Source organism: Solanum tuberosum, unplaced genomic scaffold, assembly GCF_000226075.1.
Source record: "Solanum tuberosum cultivar DM 1-3 516 R44 unplaced genomic scaffold, SolTub_3.0 scf00038, whole genome shotgun sequence".
NCBI lineage: Eukaryota > Viridiplantae > Streptophyta > Magnoliopsida > Solanales > Solanaceae > Solanum > Solanum tuberosum.
The window spans coordinates 849,326-873,233 of NW_006238966.1; the positions used below are offsets into that span (position 1 = coordinate 849,326).

Here is a 23,908-nt window from a genome sequence, read left to right on the forward strand (position 1 = left end):
AGAACTATACGAAAAGCTCCTTGACCCAGGAGCTTTTCCTTCAGCATGAGGAAGCCAAAGAGACAACCTTTGTTCCCATTACTGCCAACTTTGCTCAAGGGACTGCTACCGCTCCTACCCGTCAGGGCTCCAATAATAACCAGGGCTCCAACAATAACCAGAACAGTAATCGACGATCCAATGCACAACATCAGCAAAATCGTAATCAATCTTAGCGTAACAATCAGCAACATAGGCGCAACAACCAACAACAACCTCTACTGCCAACTCTGTGATGGTAGAGGTCATACTGCTCGTGTCTGCCGAACACGCTCTCACAATCATCTTCAAGCGCATGCTAATTATGCTACACACCTCCAGAACCAGTCAGCTCCATGGATTGTTGATAGTGGTGCCATCCACCATATTGCCTCAGACACACAAAGTCTAACTACTACGCAAGACTACCACGGTTCGGAGGAGATCGTCATAGGTAATGGTAATACCATTCCAATCTCTCATACTGGTAATGTGAACTTTAATGCATCAAATCACTAATTCCAGCTTCAACATGTCCTTTTGTCTCCAGCTATTACAAATAATCTAATATATATCTCTAAATTTTGTCAAGATAATAACTCATCTATGGAATTTTTTCCTTTTTCTTACTTTGTGAAGGATCTGACTACGGGGGCGCCATTGGCTCACGAATGGAGTAAAAATGGGTTGTATGAGTGGCCACCAGGGGATTTTGATGGTCTGCCACAATGCAACGTCGTTGTTCCTTACTACATGTGGCATCAACGATTAGGCCATCCTAATCGTCAAGTTCTAAATAAGTTTTTGCAAGATTTTTCAATTCCAGTTGTTGGTTCAAAAAATAGTATTGTTTGTCATTCACATTATTCTGATAAAAGCCACATGAGGCCTTTTTCTAAAAGTTCTTTGCACAGTGTCAATCCATTAAATTTACTTTATAGTGATTTGTGGGGGTCGTCTCCGATTTTATCGATTGACAAAAAATGATACTATGTTTTATTTGTTGATCAATATTCAAGATATATGTGGTTGCTCACACTAAAAGCTAAAACTGAAATTCAAGAAATCTTCCAAACTTTACATCCCATGCTTGAAAAAAACTTTAGCACAAAAATTTTATCCTTTTATACTGATGGTGGTGGTGAGTTTCAAAAATTAGATTCCTGTCTAAAAACACATGGCATTGAACACTAAGTGTCCCCCATACACGCCACAAAGGGTAGCCTTTGTTGAACGCCGACATTGGCATGTCATCGAGACAGCCCGCACCTTACTACACCAAGCATCCTTACCTTCAACGTTTTGGAGTTATGCATGTCATCAAGTTGTTTAATTGATCAATAGGATGACTACTCCCAATCTACAAAATAAATCACCTTTTAAAATCCTATTTCAGGTTGTGCCTAAATATGATTCCATCAAAGTTTTCGGTTGCTTATGCTATCCATGGCTCAAATCGTATTCCAGAAATAGATTGGAACCTTGATCTGCCCCATGTGTTTATTTAGGATTTTCTAACAAATATTATAGCCATCAATGTTTTGATCTAGTTAACTCCAAATTATATTTATCTAGGGATGTAATGTTTTTGGAAGACAATTTTCCTTTTCAAAATATTTTTTCCAGGTTCTGTAATAAAGTTAATGTTTCTTGGGATAACATTTCCATTGAACAACAATCCAGAAAGGAATCTAATTCAATTTTGCATTCCTCTTATGAACTTTCCCCACCAGTAACTACGTTACCCACGGTCACTCAACGCTTGCAAGCTATCTCCTCCGCTCCAGATGGTGTCTCTACACAATCAGGTAATACTCCTCCTGTCTCAACTTCCACTTCTTCATATTTTCCACACAAACATAAAACTAACTCTTTTGCAGCACCTTAACCATTGCCCTCACGGCCACTTATCACGTATCATAAACAAGAAAGACCACCCATTCCTAGCCAAACTCCATGTCCTCCTCATAATCCATCTGCTTCGACACAAAATCAGCCACATATGACTTCCTGCCCGTCTCAACCAGCATCAACTCTTAGTCAACCTGACCCACCAACCCAAACCCGGCCAAACCAACCAGCCACCAAAGTACACCCAATGACTACTAGATCACAAACTCATAGCATTAAACCTTGTCAGTTTCTCACAACCACTACATTGTCACCGAAAATCCCCATAACTCATAAGCAAGCCAAGTTAATTCCCCAATGGAATTCAGCAATGCAAGCCGAATTTGATGCTCTTGTTCGCAACCATACTTGGGATTTGGTTTTATGTGACTCTTCCAAAATCGTGGTGGATTGTAAGTGGTTATTCTGAGTTAAACATAAACCTAACGATTATGTTGATAGGTACAAGGCTCGTTTGATTGCCAAGGGATTTACACAGCTCCCCGAACTTGATTATCATTCCACTTTCAGTCCAGTAGTCAAGCTTACTATTGTCCGTCTTGTCCTAACTATCGCCACTCAACTTGATTGGCATGTCCATCAGCTGGATGTTAACAATGCCTTCTTGCAGGGTCGTCTAACTGAAGAAGTTAACATGCGACAACCACCGGGATTTGAAAACTCTGGGAATCCTACCCATGTATGTCGTCTTCAGAAGGCAATTTATGGCCTCAAACAAGCTCCTCGTGCTTGGTACACCGAACTCAAAAATTATCTCCTTACTTCGGGTTTTGTTAAGTCGCATTCTGATTCCTCACTCTTCATTATGCATAAAGTTGGGCTCACTGTGTATATTTTAGTTTATGTGGATAATATCTTAGTGACAAGTAATCACCAACGAGGTGTTCATTATATCATTGAGGCTCTTTCTCAGCGTTTTTCACTAAAGGACTTAGGACCTCTTCTTTACTTTCTTGGTATTGAAGTGATTCGTTCTTCTGTTGGTCTCCTGCTCTCTCTAGAGAAGTACACTATGGATCTCCTACATGAGGTAGCTATGGATAACTGCAAATGTGTTTCCACACCTATGACATCTACTATAGTTTTTGATCCATCGCCTGATGATCATCTAGTTGATGGTTCCTTATATCGGCGCATTATTGGCAAGATTCATTACCTTTCATTCACGCGTCCGGACATAGCTTTTGTTGTTAGCAAGTTGTCCCAAGCTATGCATCAACCATTTATGTCTCATTGGGTTGCTCTTAAACGACTTTTCTACTATCTCCGTTCAACTACCTCTTTTGGTGTGCTCATTGCCAATGAAACTGATCGTAGGTTGCTCGCGTACTCTAACTTAGACTGGGCAGGGGATCCTCATGATCGCACATCGATAGCTGGTTATGTTATCTATCTTGGTAGTTCCCCTATTTCATGGTCTTCAAATAAGCAGCGTTCAGTTTCCCGTTCTTCTACAGAGGCAGAATATCGGGCAGTTGCTGCTACTGTTTCTGAAACTAACTGGCTCACCAATTTTCTTCAAGAACTTCAGTTTCCTCTGACTGCTGCTCCAAGAGTTCTCTGTGACAATATCAACACCACTTATATTTGTGCGAATCCTGTTTCCCATAGCCGCATGAAGCATGTGGCCATCGACTTCCATTTTGTCTGTGAGCAGGTTGAGCGCAAACAACTTGAAGTTTCCCATTTACATGCTACTGATCAAGTTGCAGATCTTCTTACAAAGCCTCTTCCGCGTGCACTTTTTGGTAACCATTTCTCCATGTTGGGTGTAGTAAACCTCGACACCAACTTGCAAGGGCATAATAACGGCTAGCATCTAAGACTGTTGTTACCTATAGGACTCTTCTCACTAATATGACTCTTTTTATTTTGCTTATCAGCCTTTTTATATTTAGAAGTGTAATTACGTAGGTTTCTCTAAGTTGTTATTTTATTCTCAGCCTTGTATGTAATACACTGGCTTTATAAAAGGCCAATACAATAATCAATAAACACAAGTTCATTTGCGTCCAGTTCTTCTCTTTCTTTTTAGCTTGTAGGTAATTGTCCTTGAGACTTTGCCAAATTTGTTTGGCTGATGTGCATCTAATGATGAGGAACATGGAATCCTCAGTCATGGTTCTGGGGAGCCAATTTCGAACTAAGACATCCCTTTCTTCCCATTCAAGGAACTTATAATTTGATATCTCTTCGTCTTTTTCGTTTGCTACAACTGATGGTGGTGGATCCTTTTTACAATAATCCCGCCAACTTTCAAAGCCTGCATCAATTGTGTAATTTGAGTTTTCCATACTAGGTAGTTTGAAGGTTTTAATTTTATAGGACATATGGCTATGAGTTTATGTAGGGAGGCGGGTGAGAGAGAGAGGTCGGAAGATAATGAACTTGCCATTAGTGCGTGATACGGGGTGTAGGATACATATTAATTTTGAATTAAAAACTAACGCTCTGATACCATGAAGAATTTTAGCAAACGTAGGCTCAAGAAAGAAGGATGAATATTGTATTATTATTCTTGCATATACACAGCTGGATATTCATATTTATAGACGAGAAAGTTATTTGTATTATACTAAACATAGGACTCCTATAGCTATTATACAAGACTCCTGTATGGACTCCTACTCCTTGTCGAACTCACTTTCACTACCTCTTCGTATAGATCATATATACTAAAATAAATTATTAGTATAAGAGGAACTTTTGAAAATATAAATGTGTAACAAGAAAAAATAGATAGAACTTGTTCCTGCTCACAAGTGTTTCAGCTACAACTCTTTTGAGAAGTACTACCATTTTAGAGCATATTCATGTTGATAATGTGTTATAAAATCAAGATCGAAATGATATAACTATAAAGAGAAGTAGACAACATAAGTAGATGAAGTAGAAAACTTTTTCTTCTATTCAAGTGTCTTCCAAATGGTGAATGATATCTCTATTTTTAGTGTTGAGATATCACTCCCAAAGGTCACCAAACTAGTAGATACATAGTTATTCAAAAAAGTTTTTATCACCTTGAAAGTATACATACATGAATTCAATTAATTCTTGAATAAATCAAATGGACAATCCACAATTCAATGGATTTATAACATTATGGTTTTTATTTGAGGAAGGTATTAATAACCAATAATGAAGAAAAAAAAGTATTACAATTACTATTTGATAAATACCATTACACCAATAATAAAAAATACTATGATTTAAAGGAAAAAAGGTTTAAGAAAATATTAAAAAAATAACTCCCAAGGCTTACGTTTTTACGCTTGGGGCTTACTCCCCAAATCTAGGACTTACGTCCTATGGATCTGCGTCTTCAATTTCCGCCCAGAGCATTTTTGGTACATCTCGCCCCGAGACTCGCCCCAAAAAATGTTTTTAAAAACACTGCTTTGCATGAACATATACCAAACAATAGAGAAAGTGATAATTGACTAATTTATGGAAAAATCATTCAATATTGAGAAGCCAATAATATCAAAGAAAAAAATATTATAATTTAATATATATATATATGAAAAGAGAGCCCTAGGCTCGCCTACGTGGCGCCACCACAAACCAGGATTCTCTTTTTAATTTTATGGGAAATTGTATGAAATAGCAAACTATTAATTCAAATTAAACGTTATAGCCATAGTTTATTTTATTTGTAATTTCACAGCAAACATCCCATTTTTTTGTCCATCTGATTTGGTATACAATTAGCCATTTTCGGTATACAATTAGACATTTTATACACTTTGGTATAAAATGTATTTGTGTTTGTATAAAGCGAGAGAAAAGTGTATACACAAATACAAATACATATATTTTCGTCCTATACACTTATAATTATACAAATACAGATCTTATTATACAAATTACAATGTATAAATGAATTTATACAAAACTGAACAATTTGTATAAAATTGGATGTATCTAGCGAATTATACAAATCAAAAGCTCCATAGCAAACATAAAATTTGATATGGAGAGCAATTATGCAAACTATAGTTATAACATACAAACTATGATTTTTATTGTTTGCTATATGTGAAAGTTGCTCTTAATTTATTTATTTCCAAAACTAGTTTTCCCCTTTCTTGAAGAGTTGTGACTTTTATGAAAGGTTGTGCCCTTTCCGAAGGGTTGTGACCTTTCCGATAAGGCACAATAAATATTTGTTCACACTACCCTTTGTTGTCTATAAATAGAGGGATTTCCTCTCATTTTAAAACAACATAAATTCTAAACTTATTATTTTTCTTCTACACAATTAAATATTTTTATACTTTGCTCATGTTGAGTGGCTCACGAACACCATTGTTTTTGTATCAATACATTAGTGAATAAAATCGTTCTATCCTGTGAGGATCTATTCCTTTAAATCTCGAGTACTAGAGGAGAATAATTTTCTTAAGGAGACATTGTGCATTCAGTGAGCTCGATTGTTTCCTTTATGTTTCATTCTATTGTTACAAATCTTGGTATGTTTTTTTCCAGTCATTAATTTATGCTTATGTTATTAATTGCGGTTTTTGAGTACATGTTTCAAACTTTGTTATTTATGTTTCTGCAAAGTTATTGTTATAAGTATTTGTTAGTATAAATTAAATAACACACGTTAATTGAGTATTCACACAAGTTTTCTCTATTAAAATTGTTGAAGGTACAATAAACAAATTTCCTTAAAGATCTATACTATCATTTCTTGAAGACAAATTTTAAATTTGGCATGCCATTGCAAGGACATAAAGACCTTAAAAACTTCATCGCACCTTGATGTGCGAAGTGACAAGGAAAAGAACACAAGAATTAATAAACTTTTGACATGGGTTCAAGAATAAATTATAAAATCAAATTAAAGATGATTGATTAAAAGATAAATGATAAGATGTTACAATTATCATTTTCTTTTACATTATTAATGTTCATTACTACGTAATTTTGTATGTAAGATAGTATTGTGTTTATGTTTTAATGACTGATAGATTTTAAGTATTATTTTATAATTTTCGTGATATTAAATTCCTGCGCGAGGCGCCGGTAGTTTTACTGGTTGAAAATATGTAGAAAATAAAATTGATCAAAGAGTAATAATTTTACAATCTTTCAAGTTCTTAATGTACGTGACAATACAAATTTTCTAATATTAGAATATTAGAAATGCTCATTCATAATAGTAATGAGGTCATGAATTAACGCGCGAAACGAATCAAGTTATCTAGTAGAAATAATAGTAAGACATCATTTGTTTGCACTTAATGAAAGTCGGAATCTGAATGGTTCAGATCTCAGTCCATTAAGTGCATTTGTTTTTTTTAAGATCTAATCACTTAATATATCTGATTCACATCTGATTCGCTCAGACCCTCAACATAGTCTGGATATTCATTTAAGAGGTTTATCTAAAAGATTCGCAATATAACTAGGAAGACGTTTTAAATACCATACATGGGTTACTGGGCATGAGAGTTTGATATAGCCCATTTGCTACCTTCGTAGACCCTCTTCTTTCTTTTTCATTTTAATATTAAATTCTTCATTAAAACTTCTCTTCTTCTCAAGCTTTTTCCTCCCCGTACAAATCCAAATTATCTATTATTAAGAATTTCTTAACTTGTCCCTTCAAGTTATCTTTCTCCAACTTTTATTTTTTTCGTAGAAGTCAAATCACCCATTTTCTATAATTGGATCAGTGAAATAAATAAATTACCATTCAACCTCTAAAACATGGAAAGCATGATACAATCTCTACTATTGACCATGTTTCTTTTCAATCATCACTTCTCCATTTGCCAAAGAAAATATACTTAAAATCTATGACAAAAAAAATCACATCAAATAAAAATGAATCAAAGATCAACACATGAAAAATACCCATGAATAAGATTTGAAAAACCCACCCACTATCATTTTGACAGTGTTGATCTTTTATCGAATTACGATGGTAAAAATAATGGATCTCTTAATGAGTGTAGGCGATTAAATTCTTTCTTGGAATTGAGAAAACAATCAAATTTAAAATTGAATCAATTTCTTCTTTTTATCTTTGAAATTTGAGTTTATATAATGATATGAAATTTGAGTTTATACCGTATAATTTAGTGAAATCTAAATCTTCATGGTGGATTCTGAAGGCATAATACATAAACATGATCCTTAACTTGGCGTTAGTGGACAAGTATGCCCTCTAACTTTGAGTGGTGCACAAGTAGACACTTAGGGGTCGTTTGGTACAAAAATGAGTAACGCAGGGATTAGTAACGCAGGGATTAGCAATGCAGGGATTAGCAATGCAGGGATTATTTTTTATCCAGTGTTTGGTTTATTGCTTATTCAAATCTTGTGTTTGGCTTAGAACTCTTAAAAAAAAAAACTTTGTTCCAATTTTACCCTTGAATTATTATGTTATCTATTTCATGTAATTACCATATTTATTACGTTTAAAACTTGAATACGAAGTGCTTAACAAATTTAAATCACTTGAGGAAGTCTCAAGTCATAAACGAGAAGATGTTATTTTAAGTACCCCGACCAAGGCGTACCTCCCTCCTCTCTTAAGAAAACAAGAAAATATAAAATAAAACTAAAGTTCAAGTAGTGTGGACAGCAGCAGAAGTTTCTAATGTTAAAAGAAATATAGTTTGATCATAGCTTCACATAAAGTTAGTAAAATTAAGCAACATGAGCAAGCTGAACCTGAAGCTTTCCTGCTACATTGTCTCTATCCCAAATATTGAACATTGTAAAACTTCATTTGTCATAAACCAAAGCAGCCTTTAGAATTTGATGGATAACAGATATGCAACTCTCCAATTCTTCTCCTAGTTCTTAAGCTGCATTGAAATAACATCTTGCAAGTGCCAGTAATAACTAGCTTTAAGCAAATACCTAATGATTCTTTTTTTATAATTATGAAATTCTAATGAATAAAGTGTGACTATTTATTGTTTGTCTCCTACAATGTTGCACAGAACATACTCAGTATGTAAGTAAGGAAGGCTACTGATAGGACTTGAATACGAACGCAATCATATCACTTTGATGAAAGCAGGACAAATGGCCGGTAGTAAGAAGTTGCAAGCCTATATAAAACTTCAAACATTTTCTTTGCTAATCTATCATAGACAATGCTGCATAATCCAAAGACAAACCCCTTTATTGCAGGTTTGAGGTTTCTTTCAACTGTTTCAAGATGAATCCAAAGTCTATTTTTGGTTGCACGTCAAAGTGCCAGTTTTGTTCGAAATGACTGTATGAACCTTGCACATTTACATACATCATTTCAGTTTATCACAAGTGACACCACATTCAAGTTTTTTCATAGATTCTAGTTACACAAAAGCTATTATCCTCGTGTCCGTCTTACGCCAGCCATTTTCAATATAGGACATAACAGAGGTATCAAAAAGTAACATTGCAATCAAACCTTTGAAGGTCTTCAGTTAAGCAAAAATAGCAAAATGGACTCTCCATTTATCTTGAAGTCTACGGTACTTTAAAGTTTATCATTGATGATCATAAACATCATAGTTTGACGCTCAAGTTCACCCATGCGTATAAATAATTCCATCTTTTTGACATCATCACAAAGAACCATTGTTGCTTTGATGCGTTGCTCTGTGGAGTACAACTCAAATATAGGGGATTCAATGATGGAATAAATTTGATCACGAAGATCAGATTGGTCACGATTTCCAATCTTGTCAATCAAGGCACCCATTCGTTTGTCTTGACTATCAGTAAAGTTTTTTATAACCTCAACCATACCCTTAAGAAATATCTCTGAATCATTCTCCGGGATCTTTTTTCTTTTCTTGCATTTCTCCTTTTCATTGACATTAGACGACATTTTGGTATACTCACCTTGTTTATTGGTTTGTTGAGATCCAGCTTCTTCAGGTTCAAATGCTCCAGCATTTTCATTTTAAGATGCTTTAGGAAATGTAGTAGCTCCAGTAGCATTTCTAGCTTCTCCCGTAGTCACATTAGATCTATGACTAGAACCAGCTTCTTCATCGCCATCAAGATCAATAGGAAATCCCAAACTCATATCGTTAAACAGTAGTGAGGAAAGCTTCTTCAGGTTCAAATGCTCCAGCATTTTCATTTTAAGATGCTTTAGGAAATGTAGTAGCTCCAGTAGCATTTCTAGCTTCTCCCGTAGTCACATTAGATCTATGACTAGAACCAGCTTCTTCATCGCCATCAAGATCAATAGGAAATCCCAAACTCATATCGTTAAACAGTAGTGAGGAATGACTCCTTTGAATTTCCTCAACAACATCTAATGGGCCTTCTGCAAACTCCCCTGTTGCTCTATCCTTGCCAAAGATTTCCTCCCAATCCACAAACATCGGCCATTTTTTCGTATTCATGTTTTTGGCATTTGGATCAACCTAGAAAATAATCACAAAATAAAACAAAGCGATATAATATTACTCAGTTAATAACTCTTTCAGAGAACACACATATAAATACATAATTATAATCATGAACAACTAAAAAGCTCTCTAAGTTGTGCAATCGGTATCTTTGAAATCTAAATTTATTGGACACAACTTTTCAGTATTCAAGCTAAAAGACTTATTAATGCTCACTGTAGCAGCTATGTTTGGGTTGACACTAATACATATAGAGAAAGGCTTTGGTGGCCCGGGACATGGTGTGCACTCCCAAAGCAGTAGTTGACTTGAACCTTACCAACATTCAACTCTGGAACAAGACAAATATAGCCGAGATTGGTGGGTAGTTATCCCCTATCAATGTTTATAGTTGAGGGCAAATCGAGTATTTACCCGCAACTTCTGTCCATAAATTTAGAACACAAGGAGAGTAAAGTCTGAAACAAGATCATTCATTTGTTTATCCGTGAGAACACAAGGCTAGTATGATGGATATTATTGAAGTGGATGCAGAAGCACGCTTACTTTTCTAGAGATAGTCGTAGACAGTCCACATGAAACATATTCAACAAATTCACTTACTAGTGAAGAAGTGCAGATCTAAACAATTAAAAGCATCAGGCAGATAGTGTAAAAATTAAAATAACTTTAATAAAGTATTAATTACCTTTAGGAAGTCATCCCAAAATTTGGGATCATCAACTATTATAGCTCCATCATTGTATTGAAATCCCAATCCACTTCGACTCTTTAGATAGCTATACTTGCATAACATTTCTTCCAATATCTTATTTTAGATAAGACATGTGGTTCACCTTTCAATCCGTTGTTAGGATGATGTTCACATAAATAACATTCTAATTCCTTTAGGTATCCTGGCTTGAAGGTTCCATTATCATCTCTCCAATCATTAACACATAACTCTTTTAATCCATCTATAAGAGTTCGTTCTTCTATTGCAGTCCATGTCCTTCTAGTCGAAGGAGTTAAATTTCTTGATCTTTTTGATGTGTGGGAAGATGTTTGACTGCTCATTTTGCCTTTATATTCTTGTGGAATAGATTATAAAAATAAACAGGAAGAAAATAATAATGATAATAACAATAATGCACACATTAAATAGTTGAACAAATCTATAACCTTATCATGAACTTAAGAACTGATTCTAGAAACACTTGATATAAAAAAACAAAATGTAGGAGAAACTGATATATTAAGGAAGTGGTTGGCTCTCCAGATTAGTAGCTTAAAAGATATTGCATTCAACAGGTGGTCATGCAAACATTCACAAGTGAAATTATGTCGAGAAACTGACTAGCTTCATGTGGATACATTGTCTACAATACATAGGTAAGTTCCTTTCTCTATAGCCTTTTATGTAGACGTTATCAATTTGTTCCTTTCTCTAATGACCATCTTCATGGTTGCTGGAAATCAAAGATAGGAAGAGCAATACTAATTCCTTTCTCTCTATATGCATACTTATCATTTAGTTTTCTTTTCCTCTATCAACTTTCAGAAATTATAATCTGCACTAGTGTTTGCAGGGTTCTTTTAGTTTTAGGAGATTGGAGTTGTAAAATTAAGTCAAATTTTACTAGTAGAGGAAGTGATGAAGAGTAATAATTACAACATATTAAGAAAACCACAAATTTCATAATAGCATATGCCAAAAGTTACAAAAAGGATTCAAGACTCCCAATTAACTAGTATAATATCACTAGATCACTGAAACAGAAGAGAGATTCTAACTTTTGATAAAAGGCCAACCTTAAAAGCCCAAGCTAGCTAAATTCATCGCAAAAAAAACTTAACGTGTCATCACTGATTAGATCTTGCATTCCACATTGATTGAGCCAACTCATCCCTCTAAGTGGTCCACTCTTCAGACGATTCAACAACAGCAATATGTTCAGATTTCTCAACCTGTTCTTCCATATCCATGTCTAAAGGATCCACATCCATCTCTCTACGGATATAGTTGTGAATCAAACAACAAGCACTTATAATTCTGTTATGAACTTTAACAGAGTACCACGAAGAGCTCCTAAGAATTCCCCAACGCCCTTTCAAGAGACCAAACGCCCTTTCGATAACATTACGAGCCCTAGCATGCTTCATATTAAAAAGTTCTTCTCGACATCGAGGCGGGGGGTTGTCACCTTGCCAATCCCTTAAGCAATATCTATACCCTCGGTAAGGTGAAAGAAAACCTTTTCCATTTGTATATCCTCCATCACATAAATAATAATTACCTATAATATAAACATAAAATTTAGTTACTTTTCTATTCTTTTCATGTACAGTTACCTTCTCAAAAAATTAAATACATCATTCTTTTGGTGTTCTTATATGCATATATACATGGCATACCCTCGGGAATTTTTAAACCATTGCGCCACACTACAGTATCTCGTAATACACGACCATCATCAGATGATCCTTCCCAACCAGGTAACACATAAGTAAAATTGAGATTTCTATCACAAACTCCCAATACATTAGTAGCTATATCTCCCTTCCTTGTCTTGTATCTTGGTTTGTACTCAGATGGAACTCTAATGTGAATGTAAGTACCATCTAGTGCACCTAAACAACCCTATAAAAAATATAGAGTTATCTCGCACTAAAACGAATTCTTAGTAAAATTACATTATTTAGTCATATACAAATGCTAAAATTAATCTCACCTACCTTAAACCATTTCCATCGATCTTCAATCTCATCCTCAAGGATCGGTTTAGGATTGAAAAGGAACAATGGAGTTAGTTTGAGTATAGCTCTCAAGAATTCATCAAAAGCTTGACTTACGCTCCATCCAGATCTAATATAATCGACCTTGATAGATCTATTCTTCTCGTGATGAGCCAAGATGTTTAAGAACATTGCTAGCTTTTCACTACTTGACATATATTTACCATCAGTCAAACCTCCGACATCCTTAGTTAATAGAACTAAATTATGAAAGGCATTTCTATCCATTCTTAACTTGTCGATACATACAATGTCACTATCATTTATGATACAATTTAAGTGAGAAATAACTTTTGGTATTTGGACGCTCATACGGTACCTAATCTCGTGCACATTTCTGTATTGTCTTCTTAGTGAATGACCATGAATTGCCATAAAAAGGCAAATAAGGACTACAAGAAATTGTTGGCACATTATCTCCTCAAGAATAATATAATAAATACTCGAAAGATGTTGAAGATCCATAATAACACCTAAGTTTTTCATAAAAATTAGACAAAATCAATACACACAATATGAACAGAAATCTATAAATTTTAAGCATAAATACTAATAGTGACGATGTTGTTCAGAAACTTTCAACCCACAAAATACTAATTAATTTGCAAGCACATTTCAATTCACCTATTTACAACCATTTGGGAACAAGAACGAAAGAAAAGAAGAAAAGAAGAAAAGAAGAAAAGAAGAAAAGAAAAAAGTTCAAACCTGTATAAACCCTACACGGCTAATAGTGACGATGTTGTTCAGAAATTAACCCTACACGCTACGCCTTCTCCATAGCCAAAGAAGAGAAAAGACTGCGAGAGAAAAAGGAAAGGCGCCAAAAAGCAGAATAGCGTGAATTCTTTACCAATTCTAAAGGATGTATACAGAAATTGAGGGGCAATTCAGTCATTTCGTTTCCTTATCCAAGTAATAGTAAACCTGGGATTAGTAATCCCTAGATATCCTTGGTATTAGATAAGACCACATATGATGTATTAAGTTATCCATGTATTAGGTATGTTTGAGTTGAATTGTGTAACCAAACATTGTATTAGGAGGATTAAATTTTAATCCAAGGACTATTTTAATTAATACATCCTACCAAATGGCTCCTTAGACTTGTATAACATTAAACAAGTAGACACATGTGTTCTACATGACATAATACAGGTAGGACGCCATGTTGGACACAAAATTGCCTCGTAGGGTGGCATGTAGGACGAATGTGTTTATTTGTTCAATTTTATACAAGTTTAAGTGTCTATTTGTGCACACTCAAAGTTAAATGTCATAATTGTCAGATGACGCCAAGTTAATGGTCATATTTATGTATTATGACTTCTCGAGAGTTAGAATAATGAGAGTATTAACATCATCAATATTAAAGACATTTCTAATCTTTTTTATTATGTTCATTAATAATTTAGAAATAAAATAAAATATTATTTAATCATATATTATAAAAATAAACAATTTTAATTATTCGGTCTTCAACATCTTAATTAATTATTGAGGCCAAAAGAAAATGGCGGCAAATGCGTTGAAATTCTTAGTTACTCCCTAAGCTAACCTAGGGTTTGTCCTTTCTCACCATCTCCACCACTGCAACAATGTTCGGAGCTAAGCCCTCCTCCGCCTTCGGTACTCCATCATTCGGCACACCTTCGTCAACCCCAGCATTCGGCACACCTTCATCAACCCCAGCATTCGGCACGCCGTCAACTTCATCATTTGGCACTGGTTTTGGATCGACACTATTTTCAACACCATTTTCACAGCAGGCACAGCCACAGCCACATCAACAGCAACAAACTTCCTTCTTTCAAACACCTCAGAGTTTGTCCCCTTTCAGCTTTTCCACACCCTTGAGTACTGCTACACAGGCCCAATCCAGTCCATTTGGTACTTCCTTTCCATTTGCAAATGCTCAGTTGACTACTCAGATGGCTCCCGTGGCTCCACTCCCCTTTTCTCTCGCTGATAGGGATATACAAGTAATTTCTTTACTCTCAAATCTTTGTGCACATCACAATCCTAAGTATATCTCTTTATGTGCACAACAACAATATATTTCATCAAGCCATGGCTACCTGACCTGACTGGGTGCGGGTGGGTTTTTTTCTGGGAAGATGTTTCATTTGAAAAAAATATATGAAAGGAGATAATAGACCCCGGACGGCAGGAGTATGCAAACCATTCTTACAGAAACTTTTCTTGTTTTAAGTATTTTAATAATATAGAATATACATGTGTGTTTTAATTTAATTTACGTATATGAATAACACAAATATCTGATGAAGGGAGCTTAGTTGGATTGAACAATTACTAACAGTGTAAAGCACTTTTAGTAGTTAATCAAGCCCCGTCAGGCTTCCCCTGCTGATTGAAGAAAGCCTCATATGGTTTCAAATAAGCAAGAAACACAGACACTAGAAATTAAAATATTATCTGAAGCTCTTAAACTCCTGATTTTAGATATAAAAGTAGGCAACTCTGGACATTTTCTTCAAATCGTCTTAAAAAATATTTCAATCGTGATAATAAGGAAGACCTGGGAATAACTTTTTTTGAAAGAATATTGAAGCCACCAACAAGGAGCTGTCCTTAACTGTGGCTATCCAAGGGTTGGTAGTCTGGGTCTTCTTCTTAAAACAAATGCTCGTTTAGTTAGAATGTCTTTCCTTTGGATAGCAGGTTACTTACCATTTTATTCAGGTGATCAATCAATCCTTATTTATGGAGTGACTACTACAACTTGAACTCGTTTCCTTATAGTTGTCTGTGCACATCTGTTTCAGGCAATTGTTGATGCGTACAAGGAGGAGCCTGGTAACCCTAAATATGCTTTCAAGGTTTGTTCTCTTTTCCTACTAGGCTAGGTTATATTGAAGAGGTGAGTGAATCAAATGAAAAATCTAAGATAACACAATAGTATATTGTCACTTGTGAAGCAGTCACTGAATTGCTTATCTATTTTATTCGAGCCATTCACTAGCATTGTGAAGATATTTATGAACTTGGTTTTTGTTATGATCTGTCAGTTGTTAATAGATTATGGTTGGAGGGCTTCCATCTTTTGGATGTGTATAGAGCGCTTATATTCTTCTCATTTATTTGCACTTATGGTTGTTTTGCAGCATCTTTTGTGCAGTGTGACGGAACCTCAATATAGGACGAAACCTGCAGGGGTATCTGATGTGAGTTTGATATGTTAAAATTTTTCATTTCAGTGTAGGCATCCTGGCATCATTGCTTGTTTCTTGCTGAGAGTATTATGTAAATGCGATAAATTAGTTTGCATTGCCAGATAATGTGGGCAGAGGCAATGGGCAAACTTGAAGGCATGGAGAGTACTGACCGTGAGCGCCTGTGGCCTCAACTTGTTCACGGCTTCAAGGATCTTTCCCAACGGCTCAAGGTACCTTGAAATTAATCACTTAGGAATGTTTTTGGTATGATAGAAAGCGATTTGGAGGGAAATGTATTCCTTAAGGAGAATGTTTCCAGTATTCTAGTACTGCAAAATCTGGAAAATGTTTTTCTTAAGAAAACTTATTTTCACCAAAATGGGAAAAGTAACTTCCTCCCCTCACACTGTCATGCACAGAAGTCAATTTCTTTTATAAATCCCAACTCTTATTTGATATCATGTTTTTTTGTTTTAATTATTGCTTTGATTTGCTTTTTTTTTGGCTATGATTTGCTTGAGTGTCTTTCGGAAACAGCCTCTCTACCCCGGAGAGGAGTGATATGGTCTGCTACACTCTACCCTTCCTAGACTCCACTTAGTGGGATTTCTTTTTTTTTTTTTTGGTAATTAGGATTTTATTAATCACCAAAGTAGATAATTACAAAGCTAAACCAGTCTACTCATCAACTGGTTATCTCAATATCTGCAGTCTGCTTACAAACTTAGAGAATTAAAAGCTACATCTATCTATTAAATAAAAGCCTGGCTCGGACAGTAGTTCTAACACAACAAACACAAGCTATTCTACAAGCAATATCCTCTATTTTAGTCTCTGTCTTCTCAAAAACTCTATTGTTCCTCTCCTTCTAGATGACATGGATAAATTCTGTGTATACTAGTTGTAGTACCTGGGCTTGGTGGCTTTTCCCTTTGGTCTTCTGGATGATCCGCTGCTGCATTGCATTCCAAGTAGTGCTTGGAGGTTGACTGATAGTTGTCCATTGGAGTAATCTCCTCCATAAGGAGTTGGCAAAATGCACACTCAAAAAAATAAGTGATCTCTTGTTTCATCTTCCTGCTTACACATAACACATTTAGGATCTACTTGCATTCTCCATTTCAGCAACCTATCTGTTGTAGGAGTGTTCTGGATTTGCAGCCATAAGATAAAAATGGCTTTAGGTCTTGCTAAGTTGCGACATATGAGACCTCTCCAATCAACCTTTGGACAATTACCTAGCATTTGATTATAGGCTTGCCTTAATGTTTCATCTTCCTGCTTACACATAACACATTTAGGATCTACTTGCATTCTCCATTTCAGCAACCTATCTGTTGTAGGAGTGTTCTGGATTTGCAGCCATAAGATAAAAATGGCTTTAGGTCTTGCTAAGTTGCGACATATGAGACCTCTCCAATCAACCTTTGGACAATTACCTAGCATTTGATTATAGGCTTGCCTTAACTTGCTTCTCTTGCCATCAATAGCATGATGCAGTACATGTAGGTGATCCTTTGCTCCAAAAACTTTTTTAACCATCCAACAAGCTTGAGCAGGAACCTGAGAGCTTCCATATTTTAGCCATTGATGTAATAACTGTGTATCCACTTGATCCAAAGTCTATCCTGCTTCTTCTCTATATCCCAACACATCCTTAGAATTGCTGCTTTGTTCCATACCTTTAAGTTCACCAAGTTTAATCCTCTAGCCACCTTTGGTGTACACATCTTCTCCCTAGAGACTAGGGCCTTGTTAGTTATGCTGTTGACTCCTGACCATATAAAACTCCTACAGTAGGCTTGGATTGCTTTCATCACCTTCGTTGGTATCACAAAAAGTTGTGCCCAGTATGCTTGAATCCCAAAAATAACTGTCTTAACAAGCTGGACTCTCCCTGCATAGGATAGTTTTTTTTAGCTTTCCAGGAAGATATTTTTGCTACTATTTGATCAATCAATGGCTGCCATTGGATAAGATTGAGTTTCTTGGTGGACAAAGGTATACCAAGATATCGAAAAGGTAAGACCCCGTGACTGTATTCTAGAGTTTGTTGGATTTGAGACATTATAGTACCGGATACTCCTCCAAAATATATAGCACTTTTAGACAAGTTAGCTTTCAATCCGAAAGCTACTGTGAACACAGTGAACTTGTCGTGGAGTAGTTGAACTGATATTTTTGTCACCTCTTGCAAACATGAGGAGGTGTCATCTGCAAAGCTTAAATGTGTGATCTTGAGCCTATTGCACATAGGGTGGTATTTGAATAACTTGTGATTGGATAAGTCATTTAGGTTCCTACTAAGATATTCCATGACCATAGCAAACAAAAAGGGGGACACTGGATCCTCTTGCTGTAGTCCTCGAGCTGCCTCAAAAGGTTTTGTTAGTTCCCCATTAATCAAGAAAGAATTAGAGACAATACTTACACATTGCATCACCCAACCTATGAATTTGAGAGGAAATCCCAATGTTGACATTATTTGTTCTATGTATTTCCAATCAACAGTATCATAAGCTAATTGGATATCTACCTTTATCATACATCTGGGTGAGATATTCTTCCTGTTATAGGCCTTGACTAGATCATAATGTTATCTGCACTTTTCTCCCTGGTATAAATCCAGCCTGCGTTTCTGAGATCACAGTTGCTATCACCTGATGGATTCTATTTGCCAACACTTTTGCTATGAGTTTGTATAGGACTGTACAACATGCTATGGGACTATACTCCCTTATATTGGAGGTATTGGGAACTTTGGGCAACAGTGTAACTACAGTACAATTCACTTATTTGTGTAACTTTCCAGTAAGAAAGAACTCTTTAACTGCTGCATAAACATCCTGTTTGATCACTGGCCAGGCCATCAACTCCTGGAGCCTTATCATTACCAATAGAACATAGTACATCATTAACTTTCATCTTAGTAACCTCTATACACGAGGCCATTTGTTGAGACTTGAGAGTGATTCAGTGTTGCTCCCTGCTTCATAATACTCTTGCTGACTGCAGTTGTGCTTAATAGAGCAGTTCCCATTAAAGACTTGTAAAATGTTATAATCTCATTTTGAATTGCATCCGGATCCACATTTTTTTCTCCATTTGCTGAAGTAAGCCCGACAATCTATTTCTTGTGTCTTCTTTCTTTCATTGCTGTAAAATACTTAGTATTTGAGTCTCCCAATTTAATCCACATAGCTCTAGATTTTTTTTGTTTGATGCTCTCCTCTATATTGCTCCATTTCTCTTGTTGGATCAAAAGATCCTTTTCTTCCAGTGCTATAGCATCAGTATACTGTGAAGAGAGTTTCAGCTGTGTGAGTTGTAATGTATTCTTGAGGTGATGGATCTTCTCCGTTACTCCTTTGTAATTTGTATTGTTCAACTGGGTAAGATGAGGTTTCAACTCCTTCAACTTTTGCCAAACCTTGGAAACCTACCAGTCTAGCTTCTTTGCACGGAAGAAATGTCTCATGTTGTGTCCACATATTAAAGAACCGACTGAATGGAACTTTAATGTTGAGTGTAGTCATTTTCATCTCCAGGACGATAGGTGTGTGATCTGAAATGTGTGGCAATCTGAAGTCCGGCACAAGTTGGCCATACTGTAGCATCCATTCATCATTCCCCATTGCCCTGTCCAGTCTACTAAATATTTTGGCTGATCCAAGTTGTTTGTTCGACCATGAATAAAATTCTCCTTTCCACATCACCTCATTTAATAATAGATCTTGAACACATTTTTTTTTTTTTTTATGACAAGGGAAACTCGCAGCCGCTACCCTTTGGATGCGCACAGGGTAAAATCCCCGCTCCTATGCAATAGCTCGCAAACCACATAGGAGAGGTAACCCGCACTAGGCAAACCCGGTGCGACGAGCTCGACCCAGAAGGCAAACCCCTTGCTTTCGCAAGCAAGGGGTTTCGAACTTGAGACCTTCAACATGGAGGTCCCAAGCCCAAACCACTGGTTTCAGCCCTTGTTACTGGGGCACCATACAATCTATCTTGACTTTGTAGAAGAGCGTTGAAGTCTCCCCATACAAGCCAAGGTTTATTGCATTGAGTTGCCAGATTCCTTAGTTCACTCCATAAAGTTCTCCTCTGTTCTATAGAGTTAAAGCCATGCACCACAGTCATACAACAGTCAATCTTCTTGTCTCTACTAAGCACTGCACAATGAAGATATTGGGCACCTTGTGTAAGATCTTCAACTTGATAAACATTCTCATCCCATACTATCCAGATTCTTCTATTCATAGCATTGGTATAATTGTGTATCATGTTCCAGACAGGAGTTATTCTTTGAACTATAGACGTTGCGTAATTCATCTCAACTCTAGTTTCTATAGAGCATACTAGCTTTATATGATTGTCCTTTATATACCTACTCAATTCCTTTTGCTTATACCTTTTATTAGTACCCTTTACATTCCACACTAGCCAAGACATTTAAATATTCGTGGATGTGCCTCCTCCTATATCAGGAGGTGGAGGGTTTGCCATCACATCTGCTATAGGTTGCAAGGGTTCAAGACCATTCTTTGTGGGTAGTTATATAGCTAGAGCATAGCTCGTTAGGTCACTACTATCAGGCAAAGTAGTGTTGACCTTGTCTGCCTGCTTCCTTCTATCAATCACTGGTGTAAACACCACATTCTCCTGTATTGCCTCTTTGGATTTGGTATGCCCGTCACCTTGCTGCAATGAGGTTGATGGATTTTCTTGTAGCCTCGGATGGTTCTGAACATTTGTTTCTCTGGGTAGCCAAGTAGGAATCAGTTTTGGTTGTTTCTGTTTGGCTGGTGGATGAGTTTGTTTTGGCCTTCGTTGGCCAACTTGCTTGGGCTTATCCTTGTAACAGTTATGTCCCACCATCATACAACCTTCACAATACTCAGGCTTCTAGTCAAACACAATCACTTGTTGGAATGATTGACCATGTGCATACATGACCGTAATCTCTGTAGGGATTGGCTTGGTGACATCCACCTCAATAAGCATTCGTGTATAGGATTTCCTTGTTTGTTTAGTTGTATATTCATCAGCAAATATTGAGATTTCACTGGGTTTGTTTTGTTGTATTTGTATCTTACAGTTTTTGCAATTACCATTTTCACATACTTTTATACCCTAACTAACTGGAAATTATAGAAACACTTTCCTGGACACCAAATGCATCCTAGGTAGAGGATGTTCTGCCATTGCTTGAATCTTCTCTAGGTTTATAGTTTTTTTTTTTTTGATGACAAGGGAAATCCGCTGCCACTACCCTTTGGGTGCGCACAGGGTAAAACCCCCGCTTCTATGAGCTTGCAAACCACATAGGAGAGGTAACCCGCACTAGGCAATCCCGGTGTGACGAGCTCGACCCAGAAGGCAAACCCCTTGCTTTCGCTGGCAAGGGGTTTCGAACTTCAGACCTCCAACATGGAAGTCCCAAGCCCAAACCACTGGGCCACCCCGAAGGATTCTAGGTTTATAGTTATTCTATAAGCTTTTCCTATTATTGAATGGATCTCTTAATACCACTTGGAACAACCCATCTTTGCCAGCATATGTTTGGATTGTTAAACAACTGGTTTTGTTTTGGCATTGATTTCTGAAAAACAACATACTTATAGAATTGATTGTGGAAAGCAGTCATGTGTAGGAAGATATAGCTTACCGAAGACAATTTTAAATGCTTTCACATGAGTGAAAATTTATAGATTAAATCTGACTGAAGATGTTTATTTTCTAGCAAAAATGTATTTACAAGTAGTCAAATGGACAAAATTAAAGAACAAACCATATTTGTTTAGAGGGAGGGACCAACATGCATTTTTTGAAAGTCTACAAGGACTTTTCTGGAGAAAACATCTTTTGGCTGATTGCACTGATTTCTGGAAGCAGAAAGAAATCTGAAAATGTGTTCTATTTTCGAAACAAACAAGCCATAGGTTTCAAATTTCTTATTGGCTTAAAATATTTCATAGAAAATATGGAACTCTGCTGTGAGGCAAAGTTTGTAAGTTAAGGAACTGATCTGTGAGGCAAAGTTTGTTAGTTACAGAACTGATTTGCGATTCGACGTTTGTAAGTAAGTTCCAGGATTATCAATTAAGCATCCTTCTACAAGAGTGAGGTAACCTTTTTCCCTTCTCTACCTTTTTTTTTCCTTCTATTTTTTTGTACGGGTAAATACAAATGGAATGGACGGCCCTAAGATTGTGTGTCTAAATGACATAATCTGCAACTCCTCGTTCATATCTGACTTGATATCTACATCTTTTACATAAACCAAGTGGCACCAAAAAGCTAGCGGAAAATACATCTGAGTTTAAGGCTATGTATATTCCTCCTTTTGCGTTAAAAAAGTAAGCTGCTTCTTTCTGTCCAAATTGTCCATCAAATGACCAAAGGTGTGGTGTCCCAAATCTCGTATGCATTCTTGTCTAGCTTGACTCTTTCCCAACTGTGCGAAAATTTTAAAACGGAGTGGGGGCATTGTCTATTTCATGTCAAAAATTGCAATGAACATGCGCCAAATCTGGTTAGTGAACTTGCAGTGGAAAAAAGTTGACATGCCTTTTCTAACAATTATTAATAAATAAAAATAATTGACATGCCTCTTCAGGGTTCTTTTCACATAGGAGACATCTGCCACAAAGTTGCATTCCTTTTTTCTGAATATTAGATTGAGTGAGATATGCTTCCTTAGCTACCAACCGAGAGAAGCAAGATACCTTCAAAAGTGCCTTTTTGTACCAATTTTCCAAGGTCAAGAATTAGTGTTGCAATTTGTTAAAAAGCTTGTATCATAACCTCAGAGAGAAATCCTATTTTGAATGACCTTCCTGTTTAATAGTATCCTCATTTTGCTTCTCTACCTCTCATAGCAAGTGGTTTGGGGGCTGTCCCATCTGTTCTCTTCTTGGTTATCGCCGGTAGGAAGGATCCATCAGATGGTTCATAAGTCTCTTCCTCTAAATGCTTGTAGGATACCAAGCTGCTCTATTGCTTGTAGTGTGGTTCCCAAGGAATTGCAACTGAGAATTTCCTTTTCTTAAATTGATTTAAGAATCAATATGGGCTCCCCTTTTCCTGTTGTGTTATTGTTATAGATAAAGCTATTGTTTTTTTTTTTTTTTGAAAATGATAATTGTTTCTATTTCTGCAGAACAGTACATAGGTTGTACTGAAAACCGTATTTACATAAGGAACTCTAATAATACCGACCTATCCCCTATAATGAGCCTAAGACATCAATGATAGAGACAATATCATTAGAGTAAATTTGATTACACCAAAAACACAAGAGTCAAAATGCAATTCAGTTTTACTTGTTGCATACTATTTTCCCTATTCTCAAAAACTCTTAAGGTTCCTCTCTTTCCATATTGTCCACCAAATAGTGACAGGGACAATTCTCTGGTTACTTCTATTTTTTGCTTGTGTCCCTGCTTCTTCCCAGCTATATAGAGCTTCTGAAATTCTCTTTGGCATGGACTAGGAGATGTTTTTAAGTCTCAGGAACAAATTCCATAACTGGCCAGTAAGGCTGGGCACCGGACCGGAATGGGACCACCGGACCGGAACGAACCGGAACCGGACCGGAACGGGACGGTTTGACCGGGTTGTTGACCGGTACCGGGATGAACCGGACCGGAA

General features: G+C 36.4%; 2 protein-coding genes across 2 annotated transcripts in view; one reads left to right on the forward strand and one right to left on the reverse strand.

The window, feature by feature from the left end:
- Nucleotides 1-12,191: 12,191 nt before the first annotated feature.
- Nucleotides 12,192-13,304, reverse strand: LOC107059818 (uncharacterized). The gene is made up of 3 exons (XM_015306827.1): nt 13,017-13,304; nt 12,696-12,921; nt 12,192-12,577 (listed from the first exon to the last, which is right to left on the reverse strand). The coding sequence occupies exons 1-3, from the start codon at nt 13,302-13,304 to the stop codon at nt 12,192-12,194; spliced, it is 900 nt and encodes a 299-aa protein (XP_015162313.1).
- Nucleotides 13,305-14,561: 1,257 nt separating this feature from the next.
- The window catches only part of LOC102597378 (nuclear pore complex protein NUP54), a 17,322-nt gene continuing 7,975 nt past the window's right edge, over nt 14,562-23,908 (forward strand). The window contains exons 1-4 of the mRNA XM_006343103.2: nt 14,562-15,058; nt 15,863-15,916; nt 16,202-16,261; nt 16,372-16,482. Of these exons, the coding sequence (XP_006343165.1) occupies nt 14,675-15,058; nt 15,863-15,916; nt 16,202-16,261; nt 16,372-16,482 (609 nt within the window). The 5' untranslated portion in view covers nt 14,562-14,674. The remainder of the gene's footprint in view (nt 15,059-15,862; nt 15,917-16,201; nt 16,262-16,371; nt 16,483-23,908) is intronic.

Coding starts and splice junctions, on each gene's coding strand:
- LOC107059818 (XM_015306827.1), bottom strand. CDS start 13,304: ATGGATAGAAATGCCTTTCATAATTTAGTTCTATTAACTAAGGATGTC. Junction 12,922..13,016: donor ATCGATGGAAATGGTTTAAG/GTAGGTGAGATT, acceptor TATTTTTTATAG/GGTTGTTTAGGTGCACTAGA. Junction 12,578..12,695: donor TGGTTTAAAAATTCCCGAGG/GTATGCCATGTA, acceptor TTTATATTATAG/GTAATTATTATTTATGTGAT.